The sequence below is a fragment of the Alexandromys fortis genome, unplaced genomic scaffold, assembly GCF_014885135.2.
Source record: "Alexandromys fortis isolate MF-2015 unplaced genomic scaffold, M_Fortis_MF-2015_v1.1 scaffold_80, whole genome shotgun sequence".
Classification (NCBI taxonomy): Eukaryota; Metazoa; Chordata; class Mammalia; order Rodentia; family Cricetidae; genus Alexandromys; species Alexandromys fortis.
The window spans coordinates 4856802-4872060 of record NW_026068174.1 but is presented as its reverse complement, the minus strand read 5'-3'; the positions used below and the strand labels follow the sequence as shown (position 1 = coordinate 4872060).

The 15259-nt window shown below is 49.0% G+C and overlaps 2 protein-coding genes across 4 annotated transcripts in view; one reads left to right on the top strand and one right to left on the bottom strand.

The window, feature by feature from the left end:
* Positions 1–7588, top strand: part of Proca1 (protein interacting with cyclin A1) — a 15794-nt gene extending 8206 nt beyond the window's left edge. Inside the window, exons 2-5 of one of the 3 annotated variants that reach the window (XM_050128643.1) lie at positions 2993–3076; positions 4762–4885; positions 5113–5271; positions 5355–7588. In XM_050128643.1, the coding sequence (XP_049984600.1) occupies positions 2993–3076; positions 4762–4885; positions 5113–5271; positions 5355–5979 (992 nt within the window). In that variant the 3' untranslated portion in view covers positions 5980–7588. Of the gene's footprint in view, positions 1–2992; positions 3077–3513; positions 4391–4761; positions 4886–5112; positions 5272–5354 lie in introns of those variants that run through there. The other 2 variants (XM_050128644.1, XM_050128645.1) reach the window with 2 other exon arrangements.
* A 138-nt stretch (positions 7589–7726) lies between these two features.
* The window catches only part of Supt6h (SPT6 homolog, histone chaperone and transcription elongation factor), a 36630-nt gene continuing 29097 nt past the window's right edge, over positions 7727–15259 (bottom strand). The window contains exons 29-37 of the mRNA XM_050128641.1: positions 14458–14653; positions 13860–14098; positions 13247–13360; positions 12957–13081; positions 10297–10409; positions 9918–9995; positions 9668–9834; positions 9045–9232; positions 7727–8460 (exon numbers count right to left, since the gene is read on the bottom strand). Of these exons, the coding sequence (XP_049984598.1) occupies positions 8274–8460; positions 9045–9232; positions 9668–9834; positions 9918–9995; positions 10297–10409; positions 12957–13081; positions 13247–13360; positions 13860–14098; positions 14458–14653 (1407 nt within the window). The 3' untranslated portion in view covers positions 7727–8273. The remainder of the gene's footprint in view (positions 8461–9044; positions 9233–9667; positions 9835–9917; positions 9996–10296; positions 10410–12956; positions 13082–13246; positions 13361–13859; positions 14099–14457; positions 14654–15259) is intronic.

Sequence of the window (15259 nt, the reverse complement as noted above, 5' to 3'; positions counted from 1 at the left end):
TTTTTTTTTTTTTTTGAGACAGGATTTCTCTGTAGCTCTAGAGCTTTGGAGCTCTGTCCTGGAATTAACTCTGTATATCAGGCTGGCCTCAAATATACAGAGATCCACCTGTCTCTGCCTCCCGAGTGCTGGGGTTAAAGGCATGTGCCACCATTGTCCGGCAAGTCCACTCCTTTTTTTTTTTTTAAATATGTTTATTTATTACATATACAGTGTTCTGCTTGCATGTATACTTGCAGGCCAGAAGAGGGCACCAGATCTCATTACAGATGGTTGTGAGCCACCATGTGGTTGCTGGGAATTGAACTCAGGACCTCTGGAACATCAGGCAGTGTTCTTAACCTCTGAGCCATCTCTCCAGCCCAAGTCCACTCTTAATAATGCTTGAAGTTTTAGCTAAAGTGATAAGACAAACGGAGGAGATTAAAGGGACATAAATATGTATCATTATTTGGAGATAATCCTATACATAAGAGACAAGAAGGATCCCACCAGAAGAGCATAGTAGAGCTGATACTTTCAACAAAGTGGCTGTTTATAAAATTAGATTACAAAGGTTAGTAGCCAGTAGTGAGATACTCAGCAGGAATAGGCTCTTGCCACCAATCCTGATGATTGGAGTTTGATCCCCAGAACCAACAGGGTAGAAGGAGAGAGCAGACGCCTACAGATTGTCTTCCGCCCTCCACATGCGCACTGTGGCATGCCCACACACGCAGACTCACAAATAAATGTGGGGAAAATAAGGAAACAACCTCACTTACAATGACCTGAAATAGCAACAACAAGAAATCCTTGGAACAAGCCTGATCCAGGACGTAAAGATCTCAACAGCTGAAACTTTAAAACACTGAATAAAGAAAATAAAGACACAAAAGAATGAAAGACCTCCTATTTTTTTAAATATTTATTTATTATTATGTATACAATATTCTGTCTGTGTGTATGCCCGCAGGCCAGAAGAGGGCACCAGACCCCATTGCAGATGGTTGTGAGCCACCATGTGGTTGCTGGGAACTGAACTCAGGACCTTTGGAAGAGCAGGCAATGCTCTTAACCTCTGAGCCATCTCTCCAGCCCAAGACCTCCTATTTTTTATGGAAGAACGAATACTATGAAAATGGCAAATTTTATCAAAAGCGGTCTACAGATTCAGTGTAATCCAAATTAAAATTTCAATGCCATTCTTCACAGAAACGGAAAATAAAATAAAAGCCACATGGAAGAACAAAACCGCTAGCAGCTAAAAGCAACGCTGAGGACAATGCCGGAGGGCTCACCATGTCCTACTTCAAGCAAGGCCACAAGCCATAGGAACAAAATCACACAGCACTTGCTCACAATATACACACACAGTGGAATATAATAATAAGGGCGGTGGTGGCTCACACCTTTAATCCCAGCCCTAGGGAGGCAGAGGCAGGTGGATCTAGTTTGAGGCTAGCCTGGTCTACAGAGTGAGTTCCAGGACAGCCAGGGCTACACAGTGAAACCCTGTCTTGAAACAAAGATGAAGGCTTTCATGGAAGTCCAAGGAAGAGTTTGCGAGGGAGTAACTAGCTAACAGTTCAGAGGAAAAGGCTGGGGCTGAGACTTTGCTATAGCAGCCTTGGTCAAGGCTATGCTGAAAAAGGGGCAGGTCGCTGAGAGTCTGAGTTCACTGGAGGTGGGGCTATAACCCCCTTAATTACTGCCTCGTGGAGTTGCTTGCTGAAGGTTAGTGAATGAATGACTTGAAAAGGAAAGGGGGAAAATGCATGTTAGAAAAAGGGCTGGAGTGTTCCATTTGAAAATGTTCAGAGCGGGTCTGGAGAGATGGCCTAGTGGGTGAGAACACTAACTGGTCTGTCAGAGTGACCACATGACTGCTCGCAACTCTCTATAACAATAGAGGGTTTCTCTGTGTAACAGCCCTGGCTCTCCCGGAACTGTCTAGCTCTGTGGACCAGGCCGGCCTTGAACTCACAGATGTCACAAGTGCTCACATTAAAGGCCCACTAGCTCCAGGCTATAACTCTAGTTCTTAGGCCTCCTTCCGGCCTCCACAGATACTATACACACGTTATACACAGACACTCACCCAGACCCAACAACCATGCACATAAAAATAAACATCAAGAAAAGAAAGTGTAGCCTGTCATGGAAGAAAAGAGTAAAGAGGGAGGCTTGGAGCAATAGGACACTGGGCACTTCTTTCCCAGGCTGGAGCTGGGAACAGCAGTGCTATAGAAATTTTCACAAAGCGTTCAGCACTTAATTTTTTTTTTTTTTTTTTTGAGACAGGGTCTCTCAGTGAAGCCCTATCTGGCTTAAAACTTGGTATATAGACCAAGATAGCTTTAGAGGAGGATAACCTTGAACCTTTGACTCTCCCTCCTAGGTGCTGGGATGACAATAAGACTCAACAGCTGGCTCCACACTTCTGACTCCTACAGTTCAGTTGTAGAACACTTGCTGAGCATGCTTGAGGCCATGGGGTCTAGCCTATGGAACCCTACAAACAAATGGTCTGCCCAGGCTCTCCACACCTTGGACCAGGCTGGCCCTGTCCTCCCTGACTAATCACTACAGTTCCACTCAAGTTCCTAAGTTCATAGTCCTCACCCCTCCAGTCTACTCTACCCTCTTCCCCAATTTTTTTTTTTTTTTTTTTTTTTTGAGACAGGTCGCTTTGGGGGCCTGTCCTAGAACTAGCTCTGTAAACCAGACTGGCCTTGAACTCTGAGATCCACCCGCCTCTGCTCTCCCAGTACTGGGATTAGAAGGCGTGTGCCATCATCATCTGGCCCTCTTCCGTTTTTTCACACTGCTGCCATGAACCTTTTTGCTCTTTCCTGGCCCCTCCCCTTCAGTCTCTGGAGAAGTGTGCTTTGGTTCTTAAATCCCTGCATCCCCAGGATATATGTCTGGGCCCAGCGTCTTATGAAATGTTTAGTGACTGAATGACATGGGAGGTGGCTGTTGTCACTGCTGCCGTTTTGTACTCTCTCAGATATAAGCAGGTTGCCCAGCTGGAAGAGAAGACATCTGGCTAGTGTGGAGTCCAGCAGTGATGTGTCTTCCTTCTCCTCGGAAGGTGGGTCCATGCGACCTATGGCCTCCAGAGGCTACATTACCCCTAATTGTTAGAGCTAACATCTTGGAGGAGGGAAGGGCTCTCAGTGGGATTCCTCAGGTGCCCCAGGGTCAACGAGTAAAGGAGCTTGCCGATAACCAAGAGTTATATGGTAGAGACCCCAGCTGCCCAACCTTTCCTTGTCTTCTGCGATGCCGTAGAAGGCCCTGCCTTGAGTCCTCATCACCCCTGTCTTTGGTAAAATACTTTGTGGCCACAAACATCAACATGTCCTTGTAACCCTGCATAATAGCTAGCCCTGTCCCATTTTGTGGGTAGGAGAGGCACAGAAAAGCAAATTGTTAAGGGAAAGAGCCCCAAGCCTCAGGCATGACTGACTCCAGGCTCAGAGCATATGCCTCTATGCTGCCCTTTGCCTCAATTTAAGTGCCAAAAAAAAAAAAAAAGCAGGGGTGATAGTCCAAGGTCCTGCTGTACACATCCCTTACTTCCCCTGGGGAGAAGAGGCATGAGAAAGTGGGTGAGAGGTATTCTGGAATCTCTCGGGAGCCTCACAGTATTGTGGGGGAAAGGGAAGGAGGAGAGCAAGAGAAAGCCTAAGACTACGTGGCTGTCTTCTCTCTCATGCCTGATGTCCTGCCCAGCTCTGCCACTCCCAGGAGCTGGATAAAGGCATAATCACCATGGCCTCTTGGGGTGGGGGGAGGGGAGAGCTAACCACAGTCTTCCAGCCTGGATTACCCCTGCAGGGCTGTTCCTCTGGGAGACGGTGGGGCAGGAGGCATGTTTACCTCTTAGACTTGTGCAGAGAGAAATCAGGGGCTGCCTGGAGCCCTAAGCAGGGTCAGAGATGGAACACTGGGAGTCCCATGAAAAACCCATGTAGCTCAGTAAGAAGTGGGAACCTTCCCCAGCCTCACAGACCAGCATAAATTGGGGCAGGTTGTTCAGCATTCTGTGGTTCTGGGATATTTAAAACAGCCTCCCCACCCAGGTTGGATTTCTCTGAGTAGTCTTGACTGCCCTGGAATTTTCTCTGTAGACCAGGTTGTCCTCAAACTCAGAGATCCACCTGCCTCTGCCTCCTGAGTGTCACCACCCAACAGCTTAAAGCAATTTTTAAAAAGCCTTGTTTGTGTGGCTGTGGTAGCATGTGGAGGGCAGAGGACAACCTGCAGGAGCTCGGTTCCAACTCTTATCGCCACCCACTGAGCACCTTCCAGTCCAGACCATGGTTTGGACTAGTGAAGAGCAGGGAGAGAACGAAGAGAAGTTTGGAGGTGGAGGAGACAGGGCGCAGAGGGACCAGAACAGGTAAGGAGCGTGCTGTTGAGGACCCACTGCCACCCACGCAGGAGGCTGCCAGGCCGTGGCCAATCCCTACCCACACTGTGGAGTTGGAGAGGGCATTCAGTAGAGGGCCTGGGGCAGTGGATTCCCCAGAAGAGGAAGTGACTAAGGCAATACAGAACAGCAAGGGAAGCGTGGCAGGGATCCTCTCTATCCCATGTGTGGCAATGTTTCCACGGATCAAAGCAGTGGATAAGAGGACAGGGCAATGCAGAGAACTGGAGTTAAGTCACCACCTCTGATGATAGCAGTTGTTGTTGGGAATTGCATGGTAGGGAAATGCGGTGTGGGTGTGTTTGGCTGCCTCCCAATGACCCGGATCCCTCTTCCCTCAGGTGACTGCGAGGACACTAACAGGTGCTGCTGGAAACACCAGCAATGTGTCGTCCACCCCTACTCGGAATGTGGCCATCACAAGCAGCACACGCACACCGTCAGACACTGCAACTGTGAATCTAGGTGAGGGCCCCCTTCATGGGGGACCCATCCCCTTCAGGTTCCCCTCCAGCCTTGGCCTGGTGCTGCCAGCCTAACCCCAGCTCTTAAACCTTGCTCGGCTCCAAGAACAATGAATGGGGAGCTCTCTTGGCAGCCTGGGCCAGGCCCAGAAGCAGCTGGCTGTCCCTCTGGGCCCCTGGGGAGTCATGGAGGTATGGGAGCCAAGCTGAGAGTCTGGTGTGTGGCAGGCTGAAGGACTGCTCAGAGAAGACAAATAGTAGCAGCTCCCAAGATGTAGGCCCGACCTGCTCCAGAGATGGGGGCTCAACCTGCTACAACATCACCCATACCCCTCGCTTTGAACTCATCCCAGAGGAAGAGTGTGGGGAGCGGATCTGGTACCGCTGGTGAGTACCAGCTGGCTGGTGGGCACAGGACTCCAGGGTGCCTGATTCAGCTTCATTCATTTCTTCCCGTCTCTTCCCCCCAGGTGCAAACGCTACAGACCCCTCTCTGTGGCAGTAATCCACCATCCCCATTCCATCTATTACACATGTATGGCAGATGACCCAAATGAGGAGGAGGAGGAGGCCCCATCTCCCAGCCCGACTCACTTGTGTCCCACTGACATACCTACTGACCCAGATATCAGACCCGTCACCAGGGCTCCCGACTCAGCAGCGCCCATCACCATCTGGCGTTCTGAGAGCCCCACAGACAAGAGTCAGGAGGGCAAGGTCATCAAGAAGATAAAGAAGAAAAAGGAGAAAGAGAAAGACAAGGAGGAGATGGTGGATGAAAAGGCAAAACCGAAGAAAAATGTCAAGAAGGGCAAGTTAACTAAGAAGAAAAGCCCAGAGAAATCAGAGTCTTCCCCTCCAGAACTAGTCAGGACGTCAGAGTCCAGCCCAGAAAGCCGAGAAGAGCCGGAGAGTGAGGACAGCTATGAACGGAATAAAGAGGGACGCTCCAGTGAAGATACTGTGGAATCACCATCGCCCAAGAAGAAAGAGAAGAGCACCGCCCAAACCAAAAAGAATGGGACAAAGACCTTACAAAACAAGAAGACGAGCAAGAGAAAATCTCCCCCAGTGTCCAACCCCAATCTCAGTTGAGGCCAGGGCAACCAGAGTGAATAAATCAAGCCTGTAACTGACCCCTACTGCTATTCTCTCCCTCCAACAGGGCCTCTTCTGGGGGGAAGTGGCTGGCTCTGGGCCAGAGGCCAGGGGACAATTCTACGATCAAGGAGGAAGTCTATTTCTGTGGGAAGTTAGGTAGGAGGGAGGGAGAAGCCACCTAGGAGCAGGTGGCAGAATCTGTCTAGGGAGGGAGCGGATGTTGGAGACCAGCGCCATTTGTGAAACTCCTGTGGTGGGCAGCACTATGCAGCACCACCTTCAATAAACGGAACCTGCTGCTTACTTGGCCTGCCTTTCCCTCCTCAAGTGGCCCAAGGGAGGGGCTGTAGCACCACAGAGGACACAATCTTCCCAGCTGGTGGAGCCCCTTGCAGCAGACCTGCTATGCTGGAGAAAGTAGAGTTCCAGGAGAAAGCCAACCCTTTCCCACCAACACAATCAAAGGGTGAAGAAAAGCGGGTATGAGTTCAATGCAGGCAGCTGTGGCGACTCAAGCAGGCACAAAGGAGGGAGGCTTTACTCTCCCATACTGAATCACTGCGAGATGAAGCCTCAGACACACAGAACAAAGAAGGCTGTGGGCGGAAGGAACCAGAGCCAGGGTGCTGGCTGATACTGAGCCAGGAAGGGAAAGGGGTGGGAAATAGTCCCTCTCCCATGGCCTGAGTGTCTGAGGATGATCAGGTGAGGGACCCATTCTGGGCCAGGAACTGACTCTTCTGGCTGTCAGAGACCAAGTCACAGCTGAGAAATGAAGGGGTGCCCAGGGGCTCAGGTTTACTTTACTTTTTTAAAAAAAAAAAATTTTTTTTTTTTAAATTATTATGTATACAATATTCTGTCTGTATGCCTGCAGGCCAGAAGAGGGCACCAGACCTCATTACAGATGGTTGTGAGCCACCATGTGGTTGCCAGGAATTGAACTCAGGACCTTTGGAAAAGCAGGCAATGCTCTTAACCTCTGAGCCATCTCTCCAGCCCCCTCAGGTTTACTTTTCTACACTGTGTGGGAGATGAGAACATCACAGTAGTCTGGTGGCTAAAAACCACCAGGCCCAAGCCCTGGCCCAACATTTCATTCAGCCCTGAGTGTGTCACCATCTCCTTTTCATAGATAGGACAGCTAATGTAAGACAGCAGAGACAGGCCAGCAGACGGCTCAGCTCTTGAAAAATGCCTGAGCTCTCAATGCTCACAGCTCTACTGCTCCAGCTTCAAGGGATCCATAACCCTCTTGGTTTTCTGTGCACACACCCACACATGCATATACATAATTAAAAATAAGCTGGGGGTTGTGGTTCACACTTTTAATCTCAGCACTCAGAAGGAAGAGGCAGGTGGATCTGAGTTTTAAGTCTACAGACTGAGTTCTACGACAGTCAGGGCTATAACAGAGAAACCCTATCTCAAAAGACCAAAACCCAAGAAAAACCAAAAACCAAAAAGTCATAAGTGCACACGTGTCATTCCCGCAACTCCAGCATTTAGGAGGCAGAAGCAGGACTGCTGTAACTCCAAGGCCAGCCTGGGCTAGAGACATCACCTCAACACAGCTAACAAAAGATGTAAGAAGCACACAGGGTCATGGGGCTCAGCAGGGAGGTGACTACAAGCAATCTGAATCCTGGTCTCTCTGATGGATTGTGAGAGGAAGTTTTTGGTGTTTCAAACTGATATGAATCAACCCCTCAGCGGGGAGCTGTAGTGAGGCCTCGGCAAGTGCTCTGTAGAAACACTGTTTATTCAAATGACAGGTGAGAAGCAGGTGGCAATAGGTAGATGAGGGTAGGTAGGCAGGGGCTGGCAGGTCAACACCGCTCCACATGTCCCCCAAAGTCCTACTTTGATGCCACCAAAGTATTGTCATCAAGACTGAAAACATTTTCCATCCTCTCCCTCCTGCCTCAAACTGAATAAATAGCATTGGTTTCCCCACATGTACAAGTTGAGCCTGATACAGCCTGTATCAGGTGAGGGCAGACCTCAAAATGGCGTCCAGGGAGACGACGGCTGTTCCATTTCACTGGCCTCCTCCTGCTACATTCTTCTCTCCTAGCCTGGTCTGGAGTAGGAGAACTGCTCCTTGGTGCATACCAGTTCACAAGGCTATCCATCCAGCCACCCATCCCAGCTGACATTAAAGAGAATGTCATTTCATGCCACAAAAAAAAAAAAAAAAAAAAAAAAAAGAGGGGCAGGAAGTGAGGCTGTGGGTGGCCAGGTCTCTTGAAGCCTCAGAGGTAACCACAGTCCGTAGAACAGGCCCCCTACCGATCCATCTCGTCCAGGAGTGGGGTCGCATCGCCAGCAATGGACATAGGGGTGCTTTCAATCATGGGACTGGGAGAGGGTCGAGGGGTCAGCCGCTGTTTCTGTTTCCGTCGTTCTGCCTCCTTCTCCTGTAGCCACTGCTCAGCCATTTTGCCCCAGTCGATAGCTGCATGGCTGTTGGACCTGGAAGAGAAAGGAAGGGCCTGAAGAGACTAGGATTCTTCTGGGTGTGTGAAAGGACACCTTCCTATCAGTCACAGAGGAGATCACAGAAAGGAACCTGGCTCTCCTGGAACTCACGCTGTAGACCACGCTGGCTTCAAACTCACAGATATCGGTCGGCTGCTGTCTCCCTAGTGCTGGGATTAAAGGTGTGCACCGCCACCACCCAGTTTAAGAACTTGATTCTTATAGGAAGCAACCTTTCTGTTGCTTTTCCATTTTTTCCCTCAGAAACCAATACCCATGGGAACATCTTTTTTTTTTCCTCACCGAGACAGGGTTTCTCTGTGTAACAGCCCTAGCTGTCCTGGAACTCACTTTGTAGACCAGGCTGGCCTCCAACACACAGAGATCTCCTGCCTTTACCTCCCAAGTGCTGGGATTAAAGTCATGCATCACTACTACCTGGTTCCATGGGAGCATCTTAACGGTCTTGGCTTTCAAGAAGATATACATGGGCTGCTTATATTAAGTCTTCAGCCCACATGGTACCACCTGCTCCTATTAGGAACCTGCCTGTGCTGTGTCATTAGCTATGTACTCACTTTGGCTGCTGTTGCCGTTGTCGGGAGCTGGAGGAAGGCTGGGGCTGGGCCTGGGTTGACTGTGGGGTAGTGTTGGCCTGGAGTTGGTGGTATTGTGGGGTGGTAATGGGCTGGCTTGGAGTTGTGTAGGAGTAGCTGGGGGTCATTAGTGGTGTGGCCACTGGCTGCTGGGCTGGCGTTGGGAACACCTGAAAAGGAGTGGACAGAGAAATAAGGGTTCGATGTGGGCTTGTTCAGCTTCCTTGTCAATCTGTCAGGCCATGCGAGTTGGCTCCAAACAGTGCTTCCAGGTTACTGGAAGCAGGATGTGTGCTGGAGAATAAAGGAAAGTCAGGAGGATAGCACCAGCATACAAAGTTGCCCACTAATCTTGACCACCTCAGGTGGCTTGAGGGTTCCAAATAGCCCACCTGTGCAAAGGCCAGGCCCTTTCTTATTCCCTTCCTGTCAAAACATTCTGGAGATAAGGAACATCTGTTAGAGATGGTTCCTAGGCCCGAGCATAAGAAGCTCCTGGTAGCAGACATGGCCAGGTGTCTATAGCATCTGAGTCTGGAAGTAAAAGATAATCACCCCCTCTCCTCCCCACCCAGTTCAGGAAGAATTCTCCCGAAAACACATACATGGTAGGCGCTGCTGCCTCCTCCGCTGCCACCATAGCCATACTGGCTGGATGCCCACTGGGCTGGGGTAGCATTTGGATTCTGTCCCTGGCCTGTGACAGCAGCAATGGCACTGAACATCTGGGAAGTCATGTTCTGAGGCAAGGCATTCACAGCCCGTGTCAGATCTGTAACACACAGACAGCCATGTCAGGATGTAAATCCCTCTAGTTCCCCACTGCCCTACAAGTCTCAGCCGTAAGCATCCCACCTGCAAGATTGATGTTGGCTGGGGTAGCATTGATAGAAGCAGGGGTCCGGGTTCTGCTGCTGCTACTGGGAGTGATGCCTGTAAGGAACAGATGCAGTCAGTTATGTTCCTCCAGAAAGCTACTCTGGCTTCCCAGCTCAAGAGTCAGAAGAGCTTTAATCCCAGCCCTCAGAGAGGCAGAGGCAGGTGGATCTCAATGAGTTTGAGGCCAGCCTCACCTACAAAATGAGTTCCAGGACAGCCAGGAGATGGAGAACATCTGTGCTGCAGAAAAGCTGGAGCAGGCATGAGGCAGCTAAGATGATAACTGACTTCACTTCCCTGAGCTAGGACCGTGTCCCTCTCACCACAGCCTACGGTAGAGTACAGTAGAACTCACCTGGAACAGGATCCTGATAGTGATCCTTAAACCACCTGAAGAGCCCATTCACAGTCGGGAAGATTTGGCCCCGGTACCGGAATCCTTCAGGAGTCACTGTTACATATTCTATCCTGAGATTTTATAAGGAAACAAGCATCAGATACTGTTTGTCTAGCTAGTGCTCTATCAACTCGACACAAGCTACAGTCATCGGAGGGGAGGGAGCCTCAACTGAGAAAATGCCTCCAAAGACTGGCCATAGGCAAGCTTGTAGGGCATGTTCTTAATTAGCAACTGATGTGGGAAGGTCCAGTCCATTGTGGTGGGGCCTCTCCTGGGCTGGTGGTCTTGGGCTCTGTAAGAATGCAGGCTGGGCCAGGTGGTGGTGGTGTATGTCTTTAATCCCAGCATTTAGGAGGCAGAGGCAGTGGATCTTTGTGAGTTCAAGGCCAGCCTGGTCTACAAAGAAAGTTCCAGCACAACTAGGACTACACAGAGAAACCCTGTCTTGAAGAACCAAAAAAAAAATAATAATAATAATAATAAAAAAGGAAGGAAAAAAAAAAAAAACAGGCTGAGTAAGTCAGTAAGCAGCTCTCCTCTGCTTCAGTTCCTGCCTCCAGGTTCCTGTCCTGATTTCTTTCCATGATGAATGTGATATGGAAGTATATGCCAAATGAACCCATCCCCGCCAACTTCCTTTAGTCATGATGTTTCATCACAGCAATAACAACCCTGAGCAAGAAAGACACCACTTGTGAACACTTGTGAAAAAGTGGCCAAATAAGTATCAGCTGGGTGCTGGGGGAGGAGAGATGACAGGGACAGGCTGCACATGACAGAGCACAATTAAGGCTAAGGAGGCAGAGGCCTTGAGTGCTGAGGACAGGCTGTCAGGGAAGCTGTGCTGGAGGATGCACCGGAGGGGGTGTCTTCACTGCAGACAACAGGCTACAGGTAGAGACCAAGGGGACAGAATATCAGGTGGGAAGAGGCCTCCCTGGGCAGCTCCAGATAAAGAAAGGAGGATTCTAGCTGGGTGGTAATGATGCACGCCCTTATCCCAGCATTCAGGAGGCAGAGCCTAATGGATCTCTGTGACTTCAAGGCCAGCCTGGTCTACTGAGCTAGGACAGCCAGGGCTGTTACAGAGAGAAAGCCCATCTCAAAACCATCTCAAAAAAAAAAAAAAAAAAAGAGGTGCTGCAGAGATGGCTCAGAGGTTAAGAGCACTGACTACTCTTCCAGAGGTCCTGAGTTCAATTCCCAGCAACCACATGGTGGCTCATAACCATCTGCAATGAGATCTGGTGCTCTCTTCTGGTGTACAAGAATACACCCAGACAAAACACTGTATACCTAATAAATAAATAAATTTAAAAATAAATAAATAAATAAATAAATAAAGGAGAAAAGGCAAACTCTTTAGCACTCGAAAGGTGGTTAGTCTGTCCTCACTCACTATTTGTGAGAGTAGCCAACTGGCTAAGAGGATTGGCCTTACTTAGTTTCATACCTGGTTCTAGTTCTAAGTTTGAGTTCTGTATTTACTGCCCATGTACCAAGCACAACAGCCCTTAGACCTAAAGGACAGTCACAAGGAACAATGGAGCAAGTATACAAGGCAGTCATCATACCTAAACGTAGTGCTATGCTCACTCAAGAAGAGCCACAAACAACTGAGACAATGCTAAACATGCTGAAGGCCTCACTTACACTCAGTCAAAAACTACTTTCTAAATCTCCACACACAGACAGAAGTCAAGGAGTCTCTGCTCCCTTCTATGAGAAGCTACTGTGTTGAATCTTTCATGTCCTCAACTTTCTTGTGGTCTTCATGAGATGTTCATAGTCTCACAGTGTCCTGGCTGCCACTCTAGGTATTTCAAAAAAGAGCATGATATTCCAGGTGCCACAAGGCTCCAGAGCCCCACTATGTATCACATGTGACCAATACAGTGCTAAGGATAGGATGGCTCGTGCCAGGCAGAGAAGGCAGCTATCATCACTACAGTGTTTAAAAGACCTAAGCAGGTCACCCTAAGGAAACTGGACAGGGTGAGCTAGAGAGGTGCAGAAGGAATGCCTCAGACAAAGCAGCCTGCCAGTCATACACGGAAGGGAACAGAGTAGGAGACACATCCACCTCATCCACACTCAGAAGATACACAACGTAGCATCAGTGAGCTACCATGTGCTGAAAGTTCTGGAAAAATGAATGAGGGAGCCTTCCTAATCACTGTAGTGCCTGGGGAGTGGTAGCGAGGGGAATTCCTTTTCTAGTGTGGATGAGGGTGACTTTCTTAGGTGACTCGTTGTTTTCTGTCTCTACCAGGCATGTACACAACACTGTCATTTACATCACAATCAATCAGCTTACATAGAAAGGAAGGAAGGAAGGAAGGAAGGAAGGAAGGAAGGAAGGAAGGAAGGAAGGAAGGAAGGAAGGAAGGAAGGAAGGTAAGGCAAAGAATCAGCAACAATACCAAACCACCACAAAATTCTCCTGATGCATACGATTCTGTGCAGTCACTGCCTGGATAGATGTGCATCATGACCCCTTTCCCTACCTCTCAACGGGTTAAGAGGACGAAGGAAGGTGGAACCAGAGTGGTGTGGCTCTCTTCTAGCCTATGTGTAGACCCCAAAGGCAGCGGCTTCTCAGCACCAGTGCTCACCTGGGTTTACCCCGGGGTTGGTATCCCAGAAGGAACTTGCCGGGAAGTTCCTTGCAGGCACAGATGAAGTAAGGGATGAAGGTGGGCTTTTCCTTCTTAGTTTTGATGAGCAGCTCCTCTAACTTCTGGGGGTAGAATGAGGGGGACAGGTTGGAATGGTAGATCATGCTTGGTATACAATGACTGGTACATACGCACATATACTTCCTTCACCGAGACCCCTACACTCAGAGGAAGTGTCCACCCTTAAGAGCCTGGAAGGTGTCATCCTCACAGCGTCTCAGACTTACCTTCCGGTCCCCACCACTACAGTCCTGGTAATACTTGTGGTTCAGAAGGTCTCGAGCAAAGGAAGCCATGGGCTGGACATAGCGGGCAACAATCTCATCCAAGTCTTCAAATTCCTACAGGAAGACCATTAAGACCTCACATGTCACATCCAGACCTGAGACTCTTTTATAAACCACCCTGAAGGGACATGACAGCAGTTCTGCTCAGCAGGGGCTGACTTCCCCCCATTCTACTGCAAAATCCCTTCAATTTATCAACTGGTTTGACTAAATCCCAGACACTGGCTTACCAGAATAAAGTTCTTTAAATACTGTGATGTTTCACTGTATTTAGGAACAATGGATATCTCCCTACTGAACACAGATAAGAGACCTCATGTGTATGTATGTATGCACTCCATCATTTTCTCCACTTCCTCAATAATTCTCTCTAAGCGATTTTAAAATTAGAAATATGGGGGGGGCTAGTAATTTATTCTATGAATTACCTTGCTTTGTTGTGCTGCATATCACAAATATGTGTGTTGTGCTGCATATCACAAATATGTGTGATGTGCTCAAGTTAGGTGTCAGGTGAAAGCAACCAGAAAGAACTTGTTCAGGCATGGCTCACCTCACTGTTGATCCATAAAGTGGCTCCCAGGCTGAAGGCATTTTCCTTGCCCTCCTCCCGCACATCCACATGCTGGTAGATGCCATCACTGACTTTCCAGGTCACGGTCAGATGGTTTTCACCCTTGCTGCTGGGCCGGATGATAACATCGCCTTGGTCCATGGTCTCCATCATCTTTTCTGCTTGCTTGAAATTTATGTTATGGAAAGATGGATGTGCGATCACTCGCTTGATGTATGCTGAAGGGGGCAGGAGAGAGACAGACCAGGTGATGGGTTAGGAGCTGACAGCAACAGGACAATCATGGATAGCTTCTGACCCACTTTGGGATTCTGAGACACTTTCTGGGCTTGGGTTCTCTGATGTGAATGAGCTATCAACTTCAGTTCTTAGGCTGTTTGAGTAAATGAAGTCTAGCAAAAATGTAAACCAGGAGACTGTGGTTCCAGTTCTGCTCACACTTGTCTTTCATGCCTCTGGGCCTCATAAAACAGGGCACCCTCACCCCCCGGGGAACTGATGCACATAAACTCCGCAGCCTAAGTCCCCAAGTATAAGCTGTAGCATTCAGGTGCAAAGCCTACTGCTGGTCACTCACTAGTTCGTTGCTGCTTTCGCTTCATGTCCTCTTCCTGCTTGTGGTCTGCAGCTTCAGCATCAAAATCATAGTAGGTGTCCTTGGGCAGTTTCCACTCATTGTTCCTGTCCATGAGGTCTGAGGTCCGGCAGGTCAGGTCTGCACTGAACTTTTCAATATCAATCTTCATGATACGGCAGTGAACAGTCATCCCCACCTAGATACACAGAACATGTGAGCTGGAAGGGACAAAGACTATCTAGTCCAATGTTTTATTTCACATTGAACTGCAAAGCCCAAACAGAAAGGTGGGGCTTGCCCAAAGTCAGCTACCAAATGGCAGGGTAGAATTTGGAGTGGGCAGGTGTATGCTGGAAAACTGGAGGGTCATTACCAGCATTCTTCTGCTCGCTAAAGCTCACGCTCTTTTCTTAGAAGCTGTTTGTCTATTTCTCCTGATTTAAGCAGTCTTTTTGGATCCTGTTGAAATCCTCACTTCACTATAAGAACGTCTTTTTTGAGCCTTAAGCCCACAGCCCTCCCAGACTGACTCATAGAGGTTAGGAAAGTTGGATGAAAATGGCCCCCAGACTCATATATTGGTATGCTTAGTCTTCAGATGATGAACTGTTGGAAAGATTAGGAAGCAGGGCCTAGTTGCAGGAGGGGTGTCACTAGGATTAGTTTTGAGGGTTCAAAAGCCCAGGCTAGCCGGGCGGTGGTGGCGCACGCCTTTAATCCCAGCACTCGGGAGGCAGAGGCAGGCGGATCTCTGTGAGTTCGAGACCAGCCTGGTCTACAAGAGCTAGTTCCAGGACAGGCT